The sequence below is a fragment of the Sorghum bicolor genome, chromosome 8 (genome assembly GCF_000003195.3).
Source record: "Sorghum bicolor cultivar BTx623 chromosome 8, Sorghum_bicolor_NCBIv3, whole genome shotgun sequence".
Taxonomy (NCBI): domain Eukaryota; kingdom Viridiplantae; phylum Streptophyta; class Magnoliopsida; order Poales; family Poaceae; genus Sorghum; species Sorghum bicolor.
In genome coordinates this window covers 59,608,591-59,630,134 of record NC_012877.2, presented here as the reverse complement: position 1 = coordinate 59,630,134, position 21,544 = coordinate 59,608,591, and the positions used below count along the sequence as shown (strand labels likewise).

The 21,544-nt window shown below is 52.2% G+C and overlaps 2 protein-coding genes across 2 annotated transcripts; both read left to right on the top strand.

The window, feature by feature from the left end:
* On the top strand, positions 6,163-6,953 carry LOC110437636. Its single transcript, XM_021466136.1, has 2 exons — positions 6,163-6,758; positions 6,923-6,953. Exons 1-2 carry the CDS (start codon positions 6,163-6,165, stop codon positions 6,951-6,953), a joined length of 627 nt encoding a protein of 208 aa, XP_021321811.1.
* Positions 18,330-21,544, top strand: LOC110437635 (classical arabinogalactan protein 9-like). Its single transcript, XM_021466135.1, has 3 exons — positions 18,330-18,412; positions 18,450-18,714; positions 21,524-21,544. The coding sequence occupies exons 1-3, from the start codon at positions 18,330-18,332 to the stop codon at positions 21,542-21,544; spliced, it is 369 nt and encodes a 122-aa protein (XP_021321810.1).

The window sequence follows — 21,544 nt, the reverse complement described above, 5'->3', positions numbered from 1 at the left end:
GAAAAGCTCAAAAATTCCATTTCAAATTATTTCTGCAACCGTCTGTGAAAATTGATTTTCACATGCGGGTTTTGAGTCGGACAAATCAATTTCTTTCCACAGGCGTTCGTTAATTCAAACCGCCTGTGAAAATTATACTCTACCACCAGCTTAGAGCTTTTTTGTAGTAGTGGGTTCCCCGAAACACACAGGCCTTGTTTACTTCCAAAAAATTTTGCAAAATAGGAATAGTAGCACTTTCGTTTGTATTTGATAAATATTGTTCAATTATGGACTAACTAGGCTCAAAAGATTCGTCTCGTCAATTCCGACCAAACTGTGCAATTAGTTTTAATTTTCATCTATATTTAATACTCCATGCATACTGTTGGGTACCATAATAAGGGATACCCAAATCAGAGTAACAAAAAACGCGAAGGAACATACTAATTACAATCATCAGGGCCTCGGACGCAGGTTCCGACTCGCCCGACCCCATCAGGGCCTCGGACGCAAGTTCCGACTCGCTCGACCCCGCAGGGCCCCGGGCACAAGTTCCGACTCGCCCGACCCCTCAAGGCCTCGGACGCAAGTTCCGACTCGCCCGACCCCATCAGGGCTTCGGGCGCAAGTTCCGACTCGCCCGACCCCACAGGGCCTCGGATGCCGGACCCCACTCCACCTGGTCAACAAGACTTCCCCCGACGTGACGGATGCGACGGCCCCCATGACGCGGCAGGGCAAGGCGACGACTGTTTCAACCGCCCAATCAATGTGGCCTTACCTCTGTCACTATACATCCTGTTCACTGTAGCACACTACCGCACAGTAGAAAGGGAATGGGTGAAGTAAAGCAGCACCACTGTTTGTGGTCATTTCCCACTGTTGACAGGATATGCAGCAGTGACCGGTGATCCGACCCCCGCGACCCCTACAGGGTTCGGTAACCCTCTACAGGAGCACCCATGCCGTCGACCATCCCACAAGGACGAGATGGACAGGCCTAAACAGGGTCGGGACTGTGTTTTCACCCCTCAATAAAAGAAATCTACTCATGTAAATACCTGGCCTCCCCTTGAGACTATAAAAGGGGAGCCAGGGTTCACAACTGACGGGACCAGAACACGCACACAACACTCTGTCGCAGAGCAGCTGCCCGCACTCTGTCCACACCAAGCCGAGACCTGGTACTCAGCCCTCTATCGCAACCAGCTTGTACCCCCTACTGCAAGCACCTTTGGGTGCAAGGTTATACAGAATCCACCACTACACTGGACGTAGGGCATTCTTAGCCCGAACCAGTATAAACCCTCTGTGTCTCACTTGCATCACCATCCAAGCTTGGTCAGTCACGCAGATTTATACTTGTTAGTGCCTAGACCGCGAGTCTAGACGCCGACAGTTGGCGCGCCAGGTAGGGGCCTTCTGCGTGACATCCACCTGCCCCTGCTGGGGAGATTTGGATGGCAGACGGTTTTCGCCCGCTCCGCCGCGGCACCATCATGATATTTGGGAGTTTGGAGTTCATGTCCCTCGGTTCCGGCTACGACATGATCCTCCTCCCGCCACGTGACAACGTCGAACCTAGCCCCGAGCCGATCCCACCACAGTCAGTGCGTGGGAGGCGGTCGGGGCACCATGCGGGGGGCTCACGGAGGGGGCGTCAGAGATCAAGGATCTTCGACCCCACCGCTGAGGCCAGGGTCCGTCCGGTCCTCCCCCCGCATATTCCTCATCAGGTCGCCCGCTCCTCCGGCCCGACAGGCGCTAGAGGAAGGGCTCGCGGGGCGTCAAGCTCCGCTCCCAGGACCAACAGAGGGTTATCGCGGGCACCCGTCCCACCCCGTTCGAAGGGGAAGGCACGGCCCGCGCCCGTCCCCCGCAAGGGGAACAAAGGGGCCTCGACGTCCCGTCCTCCTCCACCTGCGGATGAAGTAGCAGCAGCGGCACCTCCCGAGTTACCTTTTGGGCTCAGGAATGCCGCCGCTACCTACGCCTCTTCCGTAAGCACTTCATTAAGTGCATACGCGGAACTTCCCGGGCACCACTTAAGGTCTACACTGGACCTCGTCTCCACACCGCCCGTCTCATCCTACCCAGAGGACCTCACCTCGGGCAACGACGAGTGGGCTGGCGCTGATTTCTCCGGGTATGGCGACCCGGAGACTTTCATGCGTTTCCTGGAGGCCAGCAACTATTGTCTCGGCTACTCCGACTCCGACGACGAAAGCTACGATCCGTCACGAGAATGCTTCAACATAGAAGTCGGAGGCACGCCGCACGGCGCCCACGGGGACGCAGGGCCCTCTAGGCAAGAAGACGCAACTCCACCTCCCAATCCAACTTCCGGAACCAATCCCGGAGCCCGTGGGGTAACATCTGCCCCCGCTGGGGGACACCATCCTGACCTCGCACAGCTCGATGAGCTAGAGGCCAGGCTCGAAGAAGAGCGCACACGCCTCCGCCAACTCCGCGAGGCCCTGGTCCGAGAGTCGTCCGCCCGCGGAGACGGGGGCGAAGCCAGACGTCGCGCCCGAGACGTCAACCGTCGCATTGTTGCGAACCAAGGGGAAGACGCCCCAGTCTTCAGCACGGCCAGCCAGAATGTGATGGCAGTCGCGCTCCTCCTCAGGGCGATGCCCGAGCCTTCGACTCCTGAGGGAAAAAGAGTGCGCCAGGGGCTACGTGGCCTTCTGGAACAGGCTGTGGTGCAGAACGCGGAAAGTTCTGCTTCACAATCCCACAGTACGAGACATCGAGGGGAACGCCGCCCTCCTAACAAGGCACCAACGGTACAGGGTCCGCCGCCCCCTGACCCACAAAGGGGCGACAAGGCCCCGTCGGTGCACGAGCGCGTCGGAGCAGGCGCGGACGTGCGGGCCACCCTCGAGGCCAGGCGACGTGACAGGGACGAAGCCGAGTCCCGACGGTACCGACCCCGATCACGATCGCAGCACGTCACCAGAGCCTCCGGGTCCCCGCGTCTTCAGCGAGGCCATACGCAGGGCCAAGTTCCCGACGCGATTCCGACAGCCCGCTAACCTCACCAAGTACTCAGGGGAAACGAACCCCGAACTCTGGCTGGCGGATTACCGCCTGGCATGCCAGCTAGGCGGGGCGGATGACGACCTGCTTATCATCCGCAATCTCCCACTCCACCTGGCCGACACGGCCAGGGCATGGCTCGAGCACCTCCCTGGACGCATGATCCACGACTGGGTTGACCTGGTCAGGATCTTCGTCGGGAACTTCCAGGGCACATACGTGCGCCCAGGGAACTCCTGGGACCTCAGGAACTGCCGGCAGAAACCTGACGAGTCCCTCCGAGACTTCATCAGGCGGTTCTCCAAATAATGCACCGAGCTCCCCAACATCATGGATTCCGACGTGATCGGAGCCTTCATTTCCGGTACCACCTGCAAGGAGTTGGTACATGAGCTCGGACGAAAGACCCCCACGAGCACTAGCCAGCTGCTCGACATCGCCACCAACTTTGCCTCAGGCGAGGAGGCAGTTGGCGCCATCTTCTCCGACGGTGCAGCTAAAGGGAAGCAGAAGGCCGAGGCCACCGAGGCCTCGGGCTCGCGCGACCCAAAGAAGAAGAAGAAGGGTCGCAAGGGGAAGCAGGGACAGTCGGACGACAACCTTGTCGCAGCGGCAGATCGCAAGAACCCCAAGCGGGCTCCTGCTGGCCCTGGTCTCTTCGACGAAATGTTGAAGAAACCATGCCCCTATCACAGAGGACCAACCAAGCACACCCTCGAGGAGTGCACCGTCCTCCGTCGGTACTATACCGACATCATCGCCAAAGAGAGTGCCCAAGAGCCTCCAAAGGACGACGACCCCGAGGGGGAGGTTTTCCCCAAGATCAAGAACTGCCTTATGATCTTTGGGGGACGAGCGGCTCGCCTCACTGCGAGTCAGAGGAAGCGCGAACTCCGAGAAGTCTGCGCAGTCAGCACGGCAGCGCCATCGTACCTCAAATGGTCCGAAAGCGCGATCACGTTCGACAGACAGGACCACCCGGATCGGATCCCCAATCCCGGGAGCTATCCCCTGATCGTCGACCCCATCATCGCCGAGACCCGTCTCACTAAGGTGCTGATGGACGGAGGCAGCGGCCTCAACATCCTCTACGCCGAAACTCTGGCCCTCATGGGGATCAGCAAGTCCCGGCTGAGGAACGACACCGCACCATTCCACGGAGTAGTGCCGGGGCATCGTGCCCACCCCCTCGGGCAGATCGACCTGTCCGTATGCTTCGGGACCCCTGACAATTTCAGACGAGAGTTCCTCACTTTCGATGTGGTCGGGTTCCCAGGGACCTACCACGCGATCCTGGGACGACCGTGCTATGCCAAGTTCATGGCCGTCCCCAACTACACCTACCTCAAGCTCAAGATGCCAGGGCCAAAGGGCATCATTACCATCAGCACGACCAGCCAGCACGCCTACCAGTGCGACGTCGAGTGCGTCGAGCAGGCCGAGGCTCTGGCGGAATCTCTGGCCATCCTTACCGGCCTCGGTGACTGCGACCAGGACGTCCCCGACCCCAAACGTCACGCCGAGAGCTTCGAGCCGGCGGAGGAGACCAAGCTAGTTTTCCTCGACCCCGGGACCTCTGAAGGCAAGGCACTGAGGATCAGCTCCAGCCTCGACCCCAAATAGGAAGTGGTGCTCGTCGACTTTCTCCGTGCGAACGCCGACATATTCGCATGGGGTCCCTCGGACATGCCTGGCATACCGAGGGAGGTCGCCGAGCACTCCTTGGACATCCGAGCCGGCTCCAAACCCGTGAAGCAACGCCTGCGCCGATTCGACGAGGAAAAGCGTCGGGCCATCGGAGAGGAAATCCACAAGCTGCTGGCGGCCGGATTCATCAAGGAGGTATTCCATCCCGAGTGGTTAGCCAACCCCGTGCTAGTTAAAAAGAAAAATGGGAAGTGGAGGATGTGTGTAGACTACACTAGTTTAAATAAAGCATGTCCAAAGAATCCCTTTCCATTGCCTCGTATCGATCAGATAGTCGACTCCACCGCGGGATGTGAAATTTTATCTTTTCTTGATGCTTACTCCGGCTACCACCAAATCAAGATGAAAGAGTCCGACCAGCTCACGACTTCGTTCATCACCCCTTTTGGGATGTATTGCTACGTAACCATGCCTTTTGGCCTCAAGAACGCGGGGGCTACATATCAACGATGTATGCTCCAGGTTTTTGGGAACTTTATAGGCAAAACGGTAGAGGCATACGTAGACGACATCGTCGTCAAGTCCAGGAAAGCGAGCGGCCTGGTTGCCGACCTGGAAGAAACATTCCGATGCCTCAGGGCAAAAGGGATTAGACTCAACCCCGAAAAGTGTGTATTCGGGGTCCCCCGAGGCATGCTCCTTGGGTTTATCGTGTCTGAGCGAGGGATCGAGGCCAACCCAGAAAAGGTCTCGGCCATCACGAATATGGGCCCCGTCCGTAAACTAAAGGGAGTACAGAGGGTAATGGGATGTCTTGCCTCCCTAAGCCGTTTCATTTCTCGCCTCGGAGAAAAAGGGCTGCCTCTGTATAGGTTACTTAGGAAATCTGAGCACTTTTCCTGGACCCCCGAGGCCCAGGGAGCCCTTGACAAGCTCAAGGCTCTGCTCACCAAACCTCCCATCCTGGTGCCCCCCGCCGAGGGGGAACCACTTCTTCTTTACGTCGCAGCCACTGATCAGGTGGCCAGCGCAGCTATCGTGGTCGAAAGGAAGGAAGAAGGGCATGCCCTGCCGGTCCAAAGGCCGGTATACTTCATCAGTGAAGTACTCTCCGACACAAAGACCCGATACCCCCAGATTCAAAAATTACTTTACGCTGTAGTATTGGCTCGGCGCAAGCTCCGACATTACTTTGAATCTCACCCGGTCTCGGTGGTCTCATCTTTCCCTCTGGGAGAAGTAATTCAGAACCGAGAGGCCAACGGGAGGATTGCCAAATGGGCCATAGAGCTCATGGGCGATGGGATCGCTTATGAGCCTCGCAAGGCCATAAAGTCCCAGGTCCTGGCAGACTTTGTGGCAGAATGGACCGGGACTCAGCTCCCACCCCCACAAATCCAGCACGAGTGCTGGACCATGTACTTCGACGGGTCTCTGATGAAAACTGGGGCCGGCGCAGGCCTTGTCTTCATCTCACCCCTCGGAGTAAGGATGCGATACGCAATCCGGCTCCACTTCCCCGCTTCAAACAATGCAGCAGAGTATGAGGCCCTTGTGAACGGTCTTCACATTGCGATCGAACTTGGGATCAAGCGGCTCGACATCCGAGGCGATTCCAGACTCGTCATCGATCAAGTCATGAAAGAATCTAGCTGCCATGACCCCAAGATGGACGCATACTGCAAGGCGGTTCGACGCCTGGAAGAGAAATTCGACGGCCTCGAACTTAACCACGTGTTAAGAAAGTATAATGAAGCCGCCGACGCGCTCGCCAAGATGGCATCCGAGCGGGCCACCATCCCCCAGGATGTTTTCGTCAGCGACATCTACAAACCTTTCGTCGACTACAAGGACGACGGGGGGTCGGATGAGCCCCAAAACAAACAGAGTGCCGACCCCAAAGACGCTGTCGCCCAAGAACAGGAGGCCATGGACATCGAGCCAGAGCCACCTGCGACTGACGACTCGCCTGATTGGCGCTACCCTTTGCTTCAACGCCTGGTCGATGGCACTCTGCCCCTGGACCAGGCTAAAGCGAGACGCGTGGCTCGTCGTGCCAAGACCTTCGTCCTCCTCGACGGGGAAATGTACAAACGCAGCCCCTCGGGCATCCTTATGCGTTGCATCCCACGACAGGAAGGAGTCAAGCTCCTACAGGGCATACACTCGGGGGCTTGCGGCCATCACGCCGCAGCTCGAACGTTGGTAGGAAATGCCTTTCGACAGGGTTTCTATTGGCCAACCGCTGTAGCCGACGCCACAGAAATCGTAAGGACCTGTGAGGGATGCCAGTTTTACGCTCGGCAGATACATCAGCCCGCCCAGGCCTTACAGACGATCCCCATCACCTGGCCTTTCGCCGTCTGGGGCCTCGACCTGGTCGGGCCTCTGCAGAAAGCGCCCGGGGGCTTCACCCACGTGCTTGTCGCAATCGACAAGTTCTCCAAGTGGATCGAGGTCCGACCCATCACAAGGATCAAGGCCGAACAAGCGGTACTATTCTTCACGGATATCGTCCATCGATTCGGAGTGCCGAACTCCATAATCACCGACAACGGCACACAATTCACCGGACGAAAGTTCCTACAGTTCTGTGACAGACACCACATACGTGTGGACTGGGCGGCAGTCGCTCACCCCAAGACCAATGGTCAGGTCGAGCGCGCCAATGGCATGATCCTCCAGGGCTTGAAGCCCAGGATCTTCAACCGCCTGAACAAGTTTGGCAAAAGGTGGCTCAAACAGCTACCGGCCGTCGTCTGGAGTCTGAGAACCTCCCGAAGCCGAGCCACGGGCTTCACCCCGTTCTTCATGGTCTATGGGTCAGAAGCCATCCTCCCCACCGACCTGGAGTACGGGTCTCCAAGGGTACAAGCCTACGACAAAAACAACGGCAAGACGTTCCAAGAAGACGCGCTGGACCAGCTCGACGAAGCCAGGGACGTAGCCCTCCTGCACTCCGCCAAGTACCAGCAGGCCCTCCGCCAATACCATGCGCGGCGGATCCAAGGCCGAGCATTTCAAGTCGGCGACCTGGTGCTAAGACTCCGACAGAGCAACAAGGGTCGTCACAAGTTCACACCTCCCTAGGAAGGACCCTACGTCATCGCTGAAGTCCTCCGACCCGGGACCTACAAGCTCGCCAATGAAGCAGGGGAGGTCTTCAAAAACGCATGGAACATAGAACAGCTACGTCGTTTTTTCCCTTAGAGCTTTGTAAAAATTTCTTTGCTCATCCATTACCTTTAAGGAATAAATCAAAGTTTAAGTTATCAGAGAGCCTCGGACCTGCCAAGCAGAGTCCGAACCTCTCTCGGGGGCTACATGGGGGAACCCCCTATGTCGACTCCGAATCTTTTTCTTTTTTTCGCGCAAGTTAAATGAACCCCGACCCAAGGTCTTACTCCTCTCTCCTAAAAAGACTTTGGAAACCGAAAATCCGTTCCCCAAATCTCGAGGCATGAGCCCGAGGTAAGATCTGCGCTCACGAGCAAAGACCGCCTCTACTCACCTTAGATTCGGAACGAATTCGGGCTTCCAAGAGTTACTAAGGAAAAAGGAAAAGCACTTAGGCTCAGAGACTCTGGCTAACGCAAAACTCTAAGTAGCTCACCCGACCCCGCGCTGCCGAGGTCGGATCGGTATAAAAAGAAAGGAAATAAGATACTTAGGGAAAATGCTCAAAAAGAGCAGTTATATTTACATTCGACATTAAACATTGTATAATACAAGGCCTACTGGCCCCAACACCCACAAAAAGAAAAAAGAAAAACTAAGAATTCTATGGCCTACTCAGGTCCTTGACCCCCGAGGGGGGGAAGCTCCGCCTCATCATCAAAAAAGGCGGCCAAGGCGTCTCCAGGGACAGTCGCGGCGTCATCAAGCCTCTGCACCTCCTCCTGGGCTTCTGCTTCGTCGTCAGGGAGGACGTAGCCCTCACAAACCGCCGGCAAATCAATGCCGGCGTAGTGAGAGCTCACCACTGCCAAGGCCTTCTTTACCCCGGTATGGAGCGCCTCCCTCATCTTCTCCCCAACCCGGGAGTAAAGGGCCTCGACCCGACTCCGCAGCGACGACCCCGACACCGAAACCCCGAGCCCCTCACACGCCGAGGTGACCACGGCTTCAAGAGCCGAGCGGTCCGAAGCCTCAGCGTCGAGGGACTTTTGCAGGGCCTCGGCAGTAGAGGTCGCCTCGACCACCTTCCTCTCCAAATCTGATCGAAAAACAGAACAAGAAACATGAAGTCAGGAAAAGCCAACTCAAAAAATATGAAGGGGTCCAGGGTAAAGGGCGCAAGTCTTACCCTCGGCACGCTTCTCGTGCTCCGCCGAGCTCTGATGCCAGCGGGCCACCTCGCTCAGAGCCCCGGACAGGTCGGTCTGAGCTTGGTTCAAGGCAAGGTCTTTTTCGGCGAGCAAAGCTTCAAGCCGAGCGACCTAACCCTTGTACCCCTCAGCTGCCGCTTTCTGCACCTCGGACTCTTGCGTGAGGGCCTCGATCCTCTCCTCCAGGGGGGCGACCTTGTCTCGGGCCTCCCGAGCCTCGGTGGCCAGTGCTGAGCACTTCTGCCGAAGGTCGGCAGAAATCTCGCACTCCTTCGCGAGCTCCCCCTCGGCCGCCTCCCTGGCAGCCCTCTCCTTCTCAAAGGACGCCCAAGCATCCTTCTCCCGACGGAGAAATACCGATTTCTCCTGGGAGGTAGCCTTGAGCGCCTGCAAGATCAGAGGTCACACAGGGGGTTAGTACCGCAAGGGTAAGCACAAAACTATTTTTATAACACGGATAAAAACCTTACCTGAGCCAAATTATACATATCGCGACCCACGAGCTGGGTAGCTCGGTTGAGGGCCTCGACGCCGGCGCGCCCACATGCATCCAGGCCCTGCCAGAGATAATCCTCTGACGGGTCATCCAGAATGAATCTGGCTCCTCCCTCGGCATCGCCAAGGTTGGGCCAGATCATGGGACTCTTGCCCCATCCAGCTTCTTCCTCCCTCCCCACCGCAGGGGCCTCGGGCGCCGCACTGGACGCCACGAGGGCTCGGCTTTCCTCAGCGTGCGCAGGCCGGGCCGCACCTCCGAGGTCAGCGTCCTCCGGCCCTTGGGGCTTCGGTACCCCCGCGTTTTGCCCCTGGTGGCGCCCCGCCTCTGCGTAGCCTGGAGGCGGCGGCGACGCAGGCCGAGCCGACCCAGGAGTCGACTGAGCCCCCCTCTTCACAGCCTTCAGGGGGGCCAGCGCCACCGAAGGAGCTTTTTGCTTACGGCTAGGGGAACAAAGTCAAGTCAGAAGAAAGAGAAAAACAAAAAATCGACAGAAGAATGAGGAGTCCCATCTTTACCTCGCCCGGCGAGCAGATTTCCTATAAGAGCCCGGGGCTCCTTGCGAGTCTCCCACAGCGCCAGGAGCCGGCGGACGAACCCCCGCCTCGACTGCCGACGTCGTAGGGGGCGCTGGGATGGCCTCGACCTGCGACACCTCCGCGGGGGTACCGACTCCCGTCCCGGACGTTGGGATGGGCTCGGCCGGACCCTCCGGCGCTACAGACTGAGGGGTCTCCTCGGCCTCGGCCTCCGACGCCTTCTCCCCCTCTTGGAGGCCCACGGGGGCCGAATCTTCACGAGGGGCGCCGTCCTCGTCGTCCACAACGATGTGGGGGACGGGCTGCCCGCCCCCCGGTGTCTGGGTCCCCTCGCGGGTCTCCGACCCACCTCGGGCCTTTGACCCCTCCGGGGCCTCGATCCCCCCGGCAGGAGGGACTGCGTCGTCCTCCTCCATCAGCTCGTCGAGCCAGTCGATGTCGCCGCCCCCGCCCTCTATCTCTGAGACTGAAGTCTCAGGAGACGGGGGCGGGGCGACCCCTGCCTTCTCGGCTTCACGGCGGTTCTTGGAGGCGACCTCCCGTCTCTCCGCCCTTCGCGCCGCCTTAGCTTTTTTGTCTTCCTTGACCTTCTTTTGTTCTTCGTTCCGGGCCCGATTCTTGGCCCGGATCTCCTTGTCCTCTGGGACAGGGGGTGGGGAGTCCTTGACGGCCCCGATCCCCTGCGGAGCAGGAAGATCAACGAGGAGTCAAGCGAAAGAAAAAACGAAAGCAAAAGATCAAAATAAAGAACACCTTCTCACCAAAGAAATATAGCCCTTTTCAGGACGCATCGGCACCACCCGAGAGTTCTTCAACTCCGAATGTGTGGTCTTCTCGACCCGGGCGGTGATGTCCGTAGCCGATATTGGCTCGGCCAACATCTTCGTTCCTTCCCAAGGGGCGTCCCGGGTCATCCCGTACATGGGCACCCGACGCTGCGCCAGCGGAAGCAGGCTCCTCTTATGGAACGCTATTGCCACCGTGGCCGCAGTGACTCGGGCCTCCCGCAACTTCTGGAGCCCCGCAAGAAGCGGGCCGAGCTTCTTCTGCTCCTCGGCCGGAGCGCCCCACACCCACTTCTGGGGAGCCTCCGTCACCATCTTCCCGGTATACTTCGGCAGCAGGCTGCCGTCGTTCCGGAGGTAGAACCACCCGCTCTGCCACCCCCGGTTTGACGATGGCATTAAACTCCAGATATACAATCCGGACCGCTGCTGACGAAGCTGCAGCGTGCAGCCACCGGCTCGCAAGGGGAACTTCTCCTTCCCTACGTAGCGGGCCGACATGTCCGCCTTGAAGAGATGAAGCCAGAGATTCCAGTTGACTGGAACCCCCAGGAATCCCTCGCAGACTGTGGCGAAGACAGCGGCCTGCATCACCGAATTGGGATTCAGGTTGTGCAGCTCCACCTCGTAGTAGTGGAGGATCGCCCGGATCAGGCGGCCGGCCGGAACTACGAACCCCCGGTCTAGGAACGACAGGAAGCACACCACATAGCCCGGCGGCGGGTTTGGCTCCCTGTCGTTCGCCGAGGGAACGATCCACTCCGAGAACCCGACGTCCTTGAGAGGACGGAGGATCCCGGCCTTCACGCGCGCCTCCAGCGCGGACTTGGTCGCATTGCTGGGCGGCCACGCCTCGACGCCGGCCATGGCTTCAGGAGGAAGAGGAAAGTCTGCGCGGTGGAGGAAGAAGGGATGGCGGCGCAAGGGAGAACAGGAGGCAAGGGCTTTGTGGCGCGAGAGCGAGAGGAAAGGAACCAAAACCCCAGCGGCCGCTTTTATAGGAGGGAGCGAGCCACGACCACCCCCTACGAAGAAGGCCAAGCGGGGAGAGAGCAACCATCGCCCGCTCAGGTGAAAAACTCGAAGCGCCAACTCCCTCCGATTCCCGCGCCCACCGCATGCACGCATTAAAATCGCAGGCGAAACGTCCCGTCCAAATCGGGGCGAGACAGCACAGCCGTTTCGAGTCCCCACGCGCCGCGCCTCAAAAGAAGCACCCTGAAAAGTTATGTCAGGGCGGCTCCTTCCAAGGGACGCGGCGCTCGACCCCCCTCGCTGACCAAGCGTCGCAGGGAGGTCTCCGTCGGGCGCAATTTTCCGTCTCGCCCGACCCCATCATGACCCCGAGCAAAAAACTGCAAGACAGTTTTCCGTCGGGCGCAGATTCCATCCTGCCCGACCTTGACGCTACAAAACGAGCTTCAAAAAGAGCCTTTTGAGGCCCAAAATCCCCAGGCCATGGCCACCTACGTTCCAGAGGTTGCGAGACTGACCTGCGACACAGGTTCGAACAGTCGCCTCAGGATAACTGAGTGAGGGATGGCTGGATATGAGCACAATAGAGGCCAAGGTCCGAACCCTACAGGGAGTCGGCGCATCTTTGCAAGTCATATCCGAGACCCATGCGGGTGTCACGAGAGTGGGATCCCATCGAGGGAGGCATCGAGCCCTCGGAACCTAGCGAACGGTTCCGACATCCACCGTGACTGCCCTCGGGTACTTTTTGAGATGTGCCCATAAGGCCACTAGCCGACCCCTATCGAACGGGGCTCGGACATCCACTCGGATCTACCCGCCTGTAGCTCCCGGGAAGTGTCGTCACTCGCCCATCGAGGGTAGTATGGCGTGACCCACCCCTCCTCCGAGCGAAAGGAAGAATGAGGGACGTAATTACAAGACGAGAAAGGACCTGATCGACCCTCGCGGGGAAAGGGCTCGGGGGCTTCCTCGCACCACGGGAACAGGCACTACGTGTAAAGAACACGCAACCTGTCCCGTAAACACTCCAGACTAAAGGTGTCAAGGGGTGAAAGCCTTTGAAGGAATAACACCATCCCTCCAAAAGGCTCGGGGGCTACACCCGGCGGGTGCGCTCGCGCGCACCCCCCGGCAACAGTAAAAGGCCCCGAGTCAACTAACAGTCCCCGGGGAAGGAACCTCTAAAGAGGTAAACCTACCCCTTCAGAGGCTCGGGGGCTACTGTTGGGTACCGTAATAAGGGATACCCAAATCAGAGTAACAAAAAACGCGAAGGAACATACTAATTACAATCATCAGGGCCTCGGACGCAAGTTCCGACTCGCCCGACCCCATCAGGGCCTCGGACGCAAGTTCCGACTCGCTCGACCCCGCAGGGCCCCGGGCACAAGTTCCGACTCGCCCGACCCCTCAAGGCCTCGGACGCAAGTTCCGACTCGCCCGACCCCATCAGGGCCTCGGGCGCAAGTTCCGACTCGCCCGACCCCACAGGGCCTCGGATGCCGGACCCCACTCCACCTGGTCAACAATACTTCCCCCGACGTGACGGATGCGACGGCCCCCATGACGCGGCAGGGCAAGGCGACGACTGTTTCAACCGCCCCAATCAATGTGGCCTTACCTCTGTCACTATACATCCTGTTCACTGTAGCACACTACCGCACAGTAGAAAGGGAATGGGTGAAGTAAAGCAGCACCACTGTTTGTGGTCATTTCCCACTGTTGACAGGATATGCAGCAGTGACCGGTGATCCGACCCCCGCGACCCCTACAGGGTTCGGTAACCCTCTACAGGAGCACCCATGCCGTCGACCATCCCACAAGGACGAGATGGACAGGCCTAAACAGGGTCGGGACTGTGTTTTCACCCCTCAATAAAAGAAATCTACTCATGTAAATATCTGGCCTCCCCTTGAGACTATAAAAGGGGAGCCAGGGTTCACAACTGACGGGACCAGAACACGCACACAACACTCTGTCGCAGAGCAGCTGCCCGCACTCTGTCCACACCAAGCCGAGACCTGGGACTCAGCCCTCTATCGCAACCAGCTTGTACCCCCTACTGCAAGCACCTTTGGGTGCAAGGTTATACAGAATCCACCACTACACTGGACGTAGGGCATTCTTAGCCCGAACCAGTATAAACCCTCTGTGTCTCACTTGCATCACTATCCAAGCTTGGTCAGTCACGCAGATTTATACTTGTTAGTGCCTAGACCGCGAGTCTAGACGCCGACACATACGTCTAAAGATTCGATGTGACGGGAAATCTGAAAAATTTTGCAAAATTTTTCATGAAGTAAACAAGGCCTGAATGCACACTTGTTGTTACCGATCGAGTGAGCGTTAATTCCTTTTGGTCTTTTCTTATGTACTAATATTTTGGGAACTAAACAAGCGCGCAGCACTTTGGCCTTTTCTTATGTACTAATAATTGGTGGCAGGTACGTACAGTGGACCCATCACTACCTGGTGTCGTCTCCTGGTTGGCTAGTTCCAGTACTGCAGCAGAACAAGCGGATGCGAACAAAAAGTAGCAAAACATCATCGTACGGGTCAATTGACGGAAGTGATTTCCATCGCTCGAGCTTTTCAATTGGGGCGGCCACCAATTATTAGTACCATAAGAAAAGACCAAAGTGCTGCGCTTGTTTAGTTCCCAAAATATTTTGCAAAATCTTTTATATTTTTCATCACATCGAATCTTACGGCATATGTATGAAATACTAAATATAAATAAAAAATAATTAATTATATAGTTTTTCTGTAACTTTTTAGTACATGATTGAACAATATTTGTCAAATACATACGAAAGTGATACCGTTCCTATTTTACAAAAAAATTTAGAACTAAACAAGACCACATGCATTCATAATTTTGTCGTCATATAATCAAGACATGTAATTTGTATGATCTGTGATCACATTTTTTTCCATGCTTTTTATCATGGAACTTCAGTATTAGAAAATTAAGACATGAAGTTCAGCACTATAATAATCACGTACTTCTGCTTGTCGTATTAGAAAATTAATATCTTTTTCTTGTATATTGTCAAGTGAAGACACTTTTTATACCAAAATGGTAGCACTCAAACAGATCTGTATATTTATAGTTTTGAGGCATTTGATAGTGTTACGATGTTCAAAAAAAATAACATAATATATCAGCAACTTAATATGTTGTTGAGGCTTTATACTATTTTCTCGATATATTAACAACTTTAAATGTAAAAACTCAAAACTATAAACCTATGGATTGCTTTGAGAGCTACAAATTTAGTAAAAAATGTATTTTCATTTGACAACATACAAAAAATATATTAATTTTCTAATGCAACAAGCGGAAGTATGTAATTATTGTGATACTGAAATGTTATATAATTTTTTTGAGCACCTTAACGTTGTCAAATGAAAAAAAATCAAAACTAGAAAGTTGTAGATCTCAGTGTAATTAACATCTATAGAAATTCTGCATTGTGAGTGCTCTTAGGGCGTCTACAATAGTTCTAGATAGGCAGATAGCTGATTGGTAGGAGAAAGTCCACGTCGGCTAGTTTGCAAATCACCGTTCAATACTTCATGCTCTCCAAGAAATGTGGGCCCGTCTATATAAGTTTTTTTTAGTTCTTGTTAATCCTTCCAACAAAGTGAGCGAAGCACGGCAGCTGCTCGCATACATGGGCCATTCCTTGTTTAGTTTTGAAATGTTTTAGTTTTTGGTATTGTAGTATTTTTATTTTTATTTGATAATTATTGTCTAATTATAGACTAACTATAGACTCAACAGATACATCTCGTAATTTACAGGTAAACTGTATAATTATTTTTTTTCGTCTATATTTAGTGCTTCATACATGTGACATAAGATTTGATGTGATGAAAAATTTTAAAATTTTTTTGGTTTTTGAGATGAACCAAACAAGGCCCCCGTCCTCAGGTTGTGTGCACAAATAGCCTAGCGAGAATGCGAGATGTTCGTCGGCTACTCGCATGCATGGGCCAGTCCTCGGGTTATGTGCACAAATAGCCTAGCGAGAATGCGAGATGTTCGTCGCCAATGCTTTGTTTCTCTGGCTCTCTCTCTTCTCCACGTCGACTTTGAATTTGAGTCGCATAACTAGATTTTTCAATTTCTCCTAGTAGTGTGGGGTTTTTCTAGTGTTTTAGCATTTAAAATTTAGTATAAATTTTCCCTAGTAAATACCTCATAGTAAGGATTCTCTAGTGTTTTAACTAGTGGTAGTGTTTTATCACTACCAAAATGGTGGAGTTCTCCTAGTGTTTTTAGTTAGTAATAAAACACTACCACTAGTCAGAATACTAGGGAATCCTCACTAGGAGGTACTTACTAAGGAAAGTTTATACTAAATTTTGAATGCTAAAACACTAGGAGAACCCCACACTACTAGGAGAAATTGAAAAATCTGGTTTTGTATTACTAACTAAAAACACTAGAAGAACTCCACCATTTTGGTAGAATCGGCTAGCTCAGAACTATCCCATTGGGGACGCCCTTAGGGTTTGGTGGGTGACTAGAATTTAATATGCTGATTGTGGGCTTGACTGTACTTAGGTCTTGTTTAGTTCATTCTAAAATTAAAAAAAAATTAAGATTCCTAAACCAATCGTCATTAGGCTGTCTCCAATAGACGACTTATTTGGGAACCTAAACCCAAAATAGGTCTCCAACACAATACCTATAGCCTCCAATAGAGTATCCACGGAAGATTTATTTTAGGTATTAGGAGAGGCATAACCTAAATTTAAGTATCCTCTCTCCTCGATACCCATTTGTAAAGAGTGTTATCTTTTAGGTTTTGTTGTTCGAGAAGACTATAAATAGGTATTAAACCTTAGGATTGTAGCGCTATCTAAAGAACAAATGAGTCTTATATTTTAGGTAAGGATTGTTGGAGATAGTCTTATGTGCTTTAGAATAATAAAACTGTCTCATAAAATCAATTTTGCAGTAATGAGTAAACTCATGATTGTTTTTGGAGATAGAGATGGGTCCACACACATGGTGCATGCATATATATATATATATATATATATATATATATATATATATATATATATATATATATTCTGTTCAAGGTTCACGTATATATATCTCCTAGAACTGTCCGCTTCTTTATACACAGAACAACCCAACGACCAGCAGGCTCGAGTGATGGAGGAGTAAAATCACTTACGTCACATGATGTTGTCCACCATAAGTACGTTGATCTTTCGCTGGTTTGATTTTGATCATCGCACCTGTGGAATGGTCGACCACTTGTTCTGGATATATATGCTGGCGAGGCAGCTGCACCGGAACTAGCTAGGAGTCAACATGCAGCACTGTTCTCTTCAGCTGCTGGACCTGCCAGGTATGGTTCCACATCCATGTCAGGCCGTCACACCGATCGGTAGACGATAGACTACTTGTGCGTGGTGCTGGTGGTGACACGAGAGTGGTTCCGGCCGGCTAGCTGCGGGTAAGGATAGAGTTGGTGCTCCAAACGAATATTCTTGACAATCCCTTCTCTTATTTTATTCATTTAGATCATTAAGTTACACTAGAAAAGAATCGCGGGTATCCATTTGAAACACTATCTAGTGCCGGCTCTAAGGGGTGGGCAGGAGGTGCGACAACCGAGGGTCCAAACGGGATAGGGGTCCAAGCCTAAGTATATAAGATCTCATACCCTTTAGCTATAGTCCATTATGATTTAGGGTTAACGAGAAGGTACAACATCTCATTAGTAAAAGGAGTTTTTGGTCTCTTTTTTTCTAGGAGGGCCTCAGCCAAGCAGTCAATGTCTACAGCCCTGCACATGGCACATAGCGATTGCGACTTCTCTGTTTTGCACTTCAGCACTTGGTGAGACAGCGAGACATAGGCACGCAACATCGATCAGATCACCGCATGATCAACATCACCAACGCCAATCATCAACGTTCCAACGCCCAAGTTTCAGAATCCACACGACGACGTTCTAGACGACATGGCGACTAGGCAGCTGACCTTCTATATTTCTGCCCTTTTGTGACTTGTGAATCAATTTATGTATAAATATAGACCTAGGCTTTTTTCCTTGTTTAATTTTTGTCTAGTACTTTATACTCAAATAATTATATTTTTTTAAAAAAATTAGTCTATGGGCAAGGCGCAGAGGTGAGAGTAACCAAGAAGTTGGAGTAGCACTGCTTGAGTGCACCGTGTGCGGAAGCTCGGGATGGAGGAGGCGAAGCGGGAGATGCCGACGTCGTCGGTCTCAGCCAGCGGCGCTCCGGCAAGGACGTGGAAGTGAGTGGCAGTACGCAGTTGGGGAGGGTTCGGTTCAGCCCAAAGGTTCTTTGAACCGGCCCAAAAAATAGTCTAAATGGGCTCCTTTTGTGGCCTACTTCCAATTTAATCGATCCTTTGGATCGAGAGGTTCGATCCTGTGCCTCCTGGCCGTCGGCGCCGACCCCGTCGCCACCCTGGCTCTCGGCCATCGTGCCACCCACCACCACCACCGCGGCCACCCTGTCTCCGACCGGAACCATGCCCGCCACCATGGATTCCACCGCGGCGCCGCCCAAGTCCACCCCGAAGGTGTCCTCTCCCGCCCTGGCGCCCAAGGCCGCCCACTGCCTCGCCACCTATCGCTGAGCTACCGCCCATCGCCACCCCTCAGGTCACCGAGTTGCCGCCCGCTGCCTCGCCCCCGCTCCCCGCCCCTGCCCGCCTGCCCACGAAGCCCGCCGAGGTCCCTGCGCCTAGGCTGTCCAAGTCAACCTCCAAGAACAAGAAGAAGTCCAAGGCACCTGCTCCCGCCCCCGTCGCTGAGGCACCCGCCAGCACCAAGAAATCCAAGGCTAAGGCACCTGCGGCCAGCGAAGCTGACGCACCCGGTCCGGTCGGCGACGGCGCTGCCGTGGACACCACGGTACGATGCCCTCTACTCTGCCTTTTCCAATTTTCAGTTTATAGATGCCTAGAATATAGATGATTGAAACACATTCTATATAGATGCCTAGAGTATCCAGTTTATTTCATCGGTTATTGCTCGAAAAAAATATTTCATCAGTTTATAGTTGCCGTTTCTAACTAAGACTTTGGTCTGAATCCTGAAAAGTTTCTTACTGATTCTATATAGATGCAAAGTGATTGGCTTACACGTTGATAAGTTATAAAAGGATGTGATTTTTTTTACATGCTGAATCCACTGCTTGGATACTGTTTGTTACACTCAAACCCTTGTATTTATGGAAAGAAGGATATGGTTCAAAGATGGAACCTGAACACAAATTGACAGCATCCACACTAGCAGACAAATATTCAAATCATCTCTGTATAGAAACTAGTGTTAAATAATGGTACTGATGCTAGAAGTATAAGCCAACAGACCATATATATGACTTACCAGGATATATGGCCACCTGAAAGGAAAAATAACAATAACTAGATTAGTAGGTCCACAGAAAATGAATGCTCAAGTTTCTCATTTTTTAGATAATGGATAAAAATCCGGCCTCTACATCCGAGGATGTACACAGCCCATTATTACAAAAACTTGGAACCAGAGCAAAAGAGTAAGCCATAGTCTTATAAAACGACAAGGACGCTAGTTCAAACAATATAGGAGTTTCCACCCTTTATTGGAAAACTCTAAAGCAATGACTTCTAATTTTTTGCTCAACATCGAGAGCGCATCCTTGGCTTGCTCTTCACGCTGCAATTGGGCCCAAAAGCGTAGCCAGTACGCTCCCCTGAAAATGATCTGCATAATAGAGTTAGATTTTATTCTATTAAAAACAACATCATTACGGCATCTCCAAATAGCCCAAAATATAGCAGCCACCCCCACCCAAATCAAATTTCTAATCTTTTTATTTTGATTAGATAGCCAATTACCAAACATGTGGTTGATTGATCTAGGTTGAGTCAGGTTAGTAGCATAGAAGATAAGCCTCCAAACAGTGGCGGAGGACAGGGAAGAATTAAGGTAGGGCTTATACGGTCTAATGGAACAATCAACTATAGTTTATAGCATCTTTAGCAGATAAAAAAACATGCTACAGTAGGTATCAGACAAGCTCAAGGTATGGCAGTGGCCCCACCTTGCCATATCGAGAGCTCCGCCACTGCCTCCAAATTATTTTGGTAAGGGGACAGTCTAAGAATAAATGTTGAATAGTTTCCATTCCCATTACAATATATACACTTCTGACTCCCTTTCTAATTTTTTCTGGCTAGGTTGTCTTTGGTAAGGACGACACCCCTTTGCAGGAACCAAAGAAAAATTTTTATTTTTAGAGGTATTTTTATCTTCCAGATCTTCCTATGACGAAAAGGTGTGTTTGTATCTATAAGATGGAGATACAGGGACCGGACAGAGAATAAACTTGATCTGGTTAAACTCCATCTAAAATAATCGGATCCATCCACCAGTTCGACATGAGAGATATTTGCTACTAAACTAAGCCATTTTGTAAGTTTATTATCCACCAAAGCCCTCCTAAAGGAAATGTTCAGAGGGCTAGTGTTCATAACCTTTGAGACCGTAGCGTGAGGATCTCTCACTATATTATATAAAGATGGATAGCGAACTTTCAGAGGCTTATCACCTACCCATGTATCATCCCAAAATCTAGTTGTGGTTCCATCCTTGATATCGAAGGAACCCTTTGCCAACACCTCCTCTTTGATGCGCATGAGGCCTCTCCAAAAATGAGAGTCATTGGGCTTAGCTGTAACCTGGGATAGATTTTTGGAACTTAGGTATTTATTCCTTAGAAGGGATTGCCATATACCTTCTGTATTCAACAGATTAACCAGCCATTTTGCTAGGAGGCACTTATTTTGCAATTGTAAATTTAGGATATCTAGTCCTCCCTGGTCTTTGGGACGGCAGATAATGTCCCATTTGGCCAGGCGGTATTTATGTTTGTCTGAGGAACCTTGCCAAAAAAATCTTGATCTATAATGGTCCAGTTTCTTTATGACTCCTTTGGGAATCTCAAAGAAAGACATCATAAACATGGGCAGGCTACTTAGGACTGAGTTAAGAAGTACTAATCTTCCCCCATAAGACAAATACTTCGCTTTCCAACAAGAGAGTTTTTGTTTAAAACGATCTTCTACTTACTCCATTCAGAGTTTAGGAGTTGTCTATGATGCATAGGAATTCCAAGATATCGGAAGGGATATTCACCAGCATTGCATCCAAAGAGATTTGTATAGAAAGATTCCATCTCTTTTGCCGCTCCATAGCAGAAAATTTTACTCTTGTGGAAATTGATTTTCAGTCCTGATAGCTGTTCAAAAGCACAAAGCAACAGTTTTAGATTCTGCGCTTGTTCTGGGTCATGATCAAGAAAGATAATGGTGTCATCCGCGTACTGTAATATGGACAAACCATCATCTATCAGGTGGGGTATAACACCTCTTATTTGACCGTCAGCTTTTGTCCTGTTAATAAGGAGAGCTAGCATATCCGCGACGATGTTGAATAAGATAGGTGACATCGGATCTCCCTGTCGGAGTCCACGTTTGGTTTGGAAGTAGGGTCCAATGTCGTCATTGATCTTGATTCCTACACTTCCACCGGTAACCATAGTTTGAACCCATCGACACCATTTGGGGGAGAATCCTTTCATCCGTAGGGTCTGCTGTAGAAAAGACCACTTCACCTTGTCATATGCCTTTTCAAAGTCAATTTTGAAAATGACACTGTTTTTTTTTTTGGTGTGAAGCTCATGGATGGTTTCGTGTAA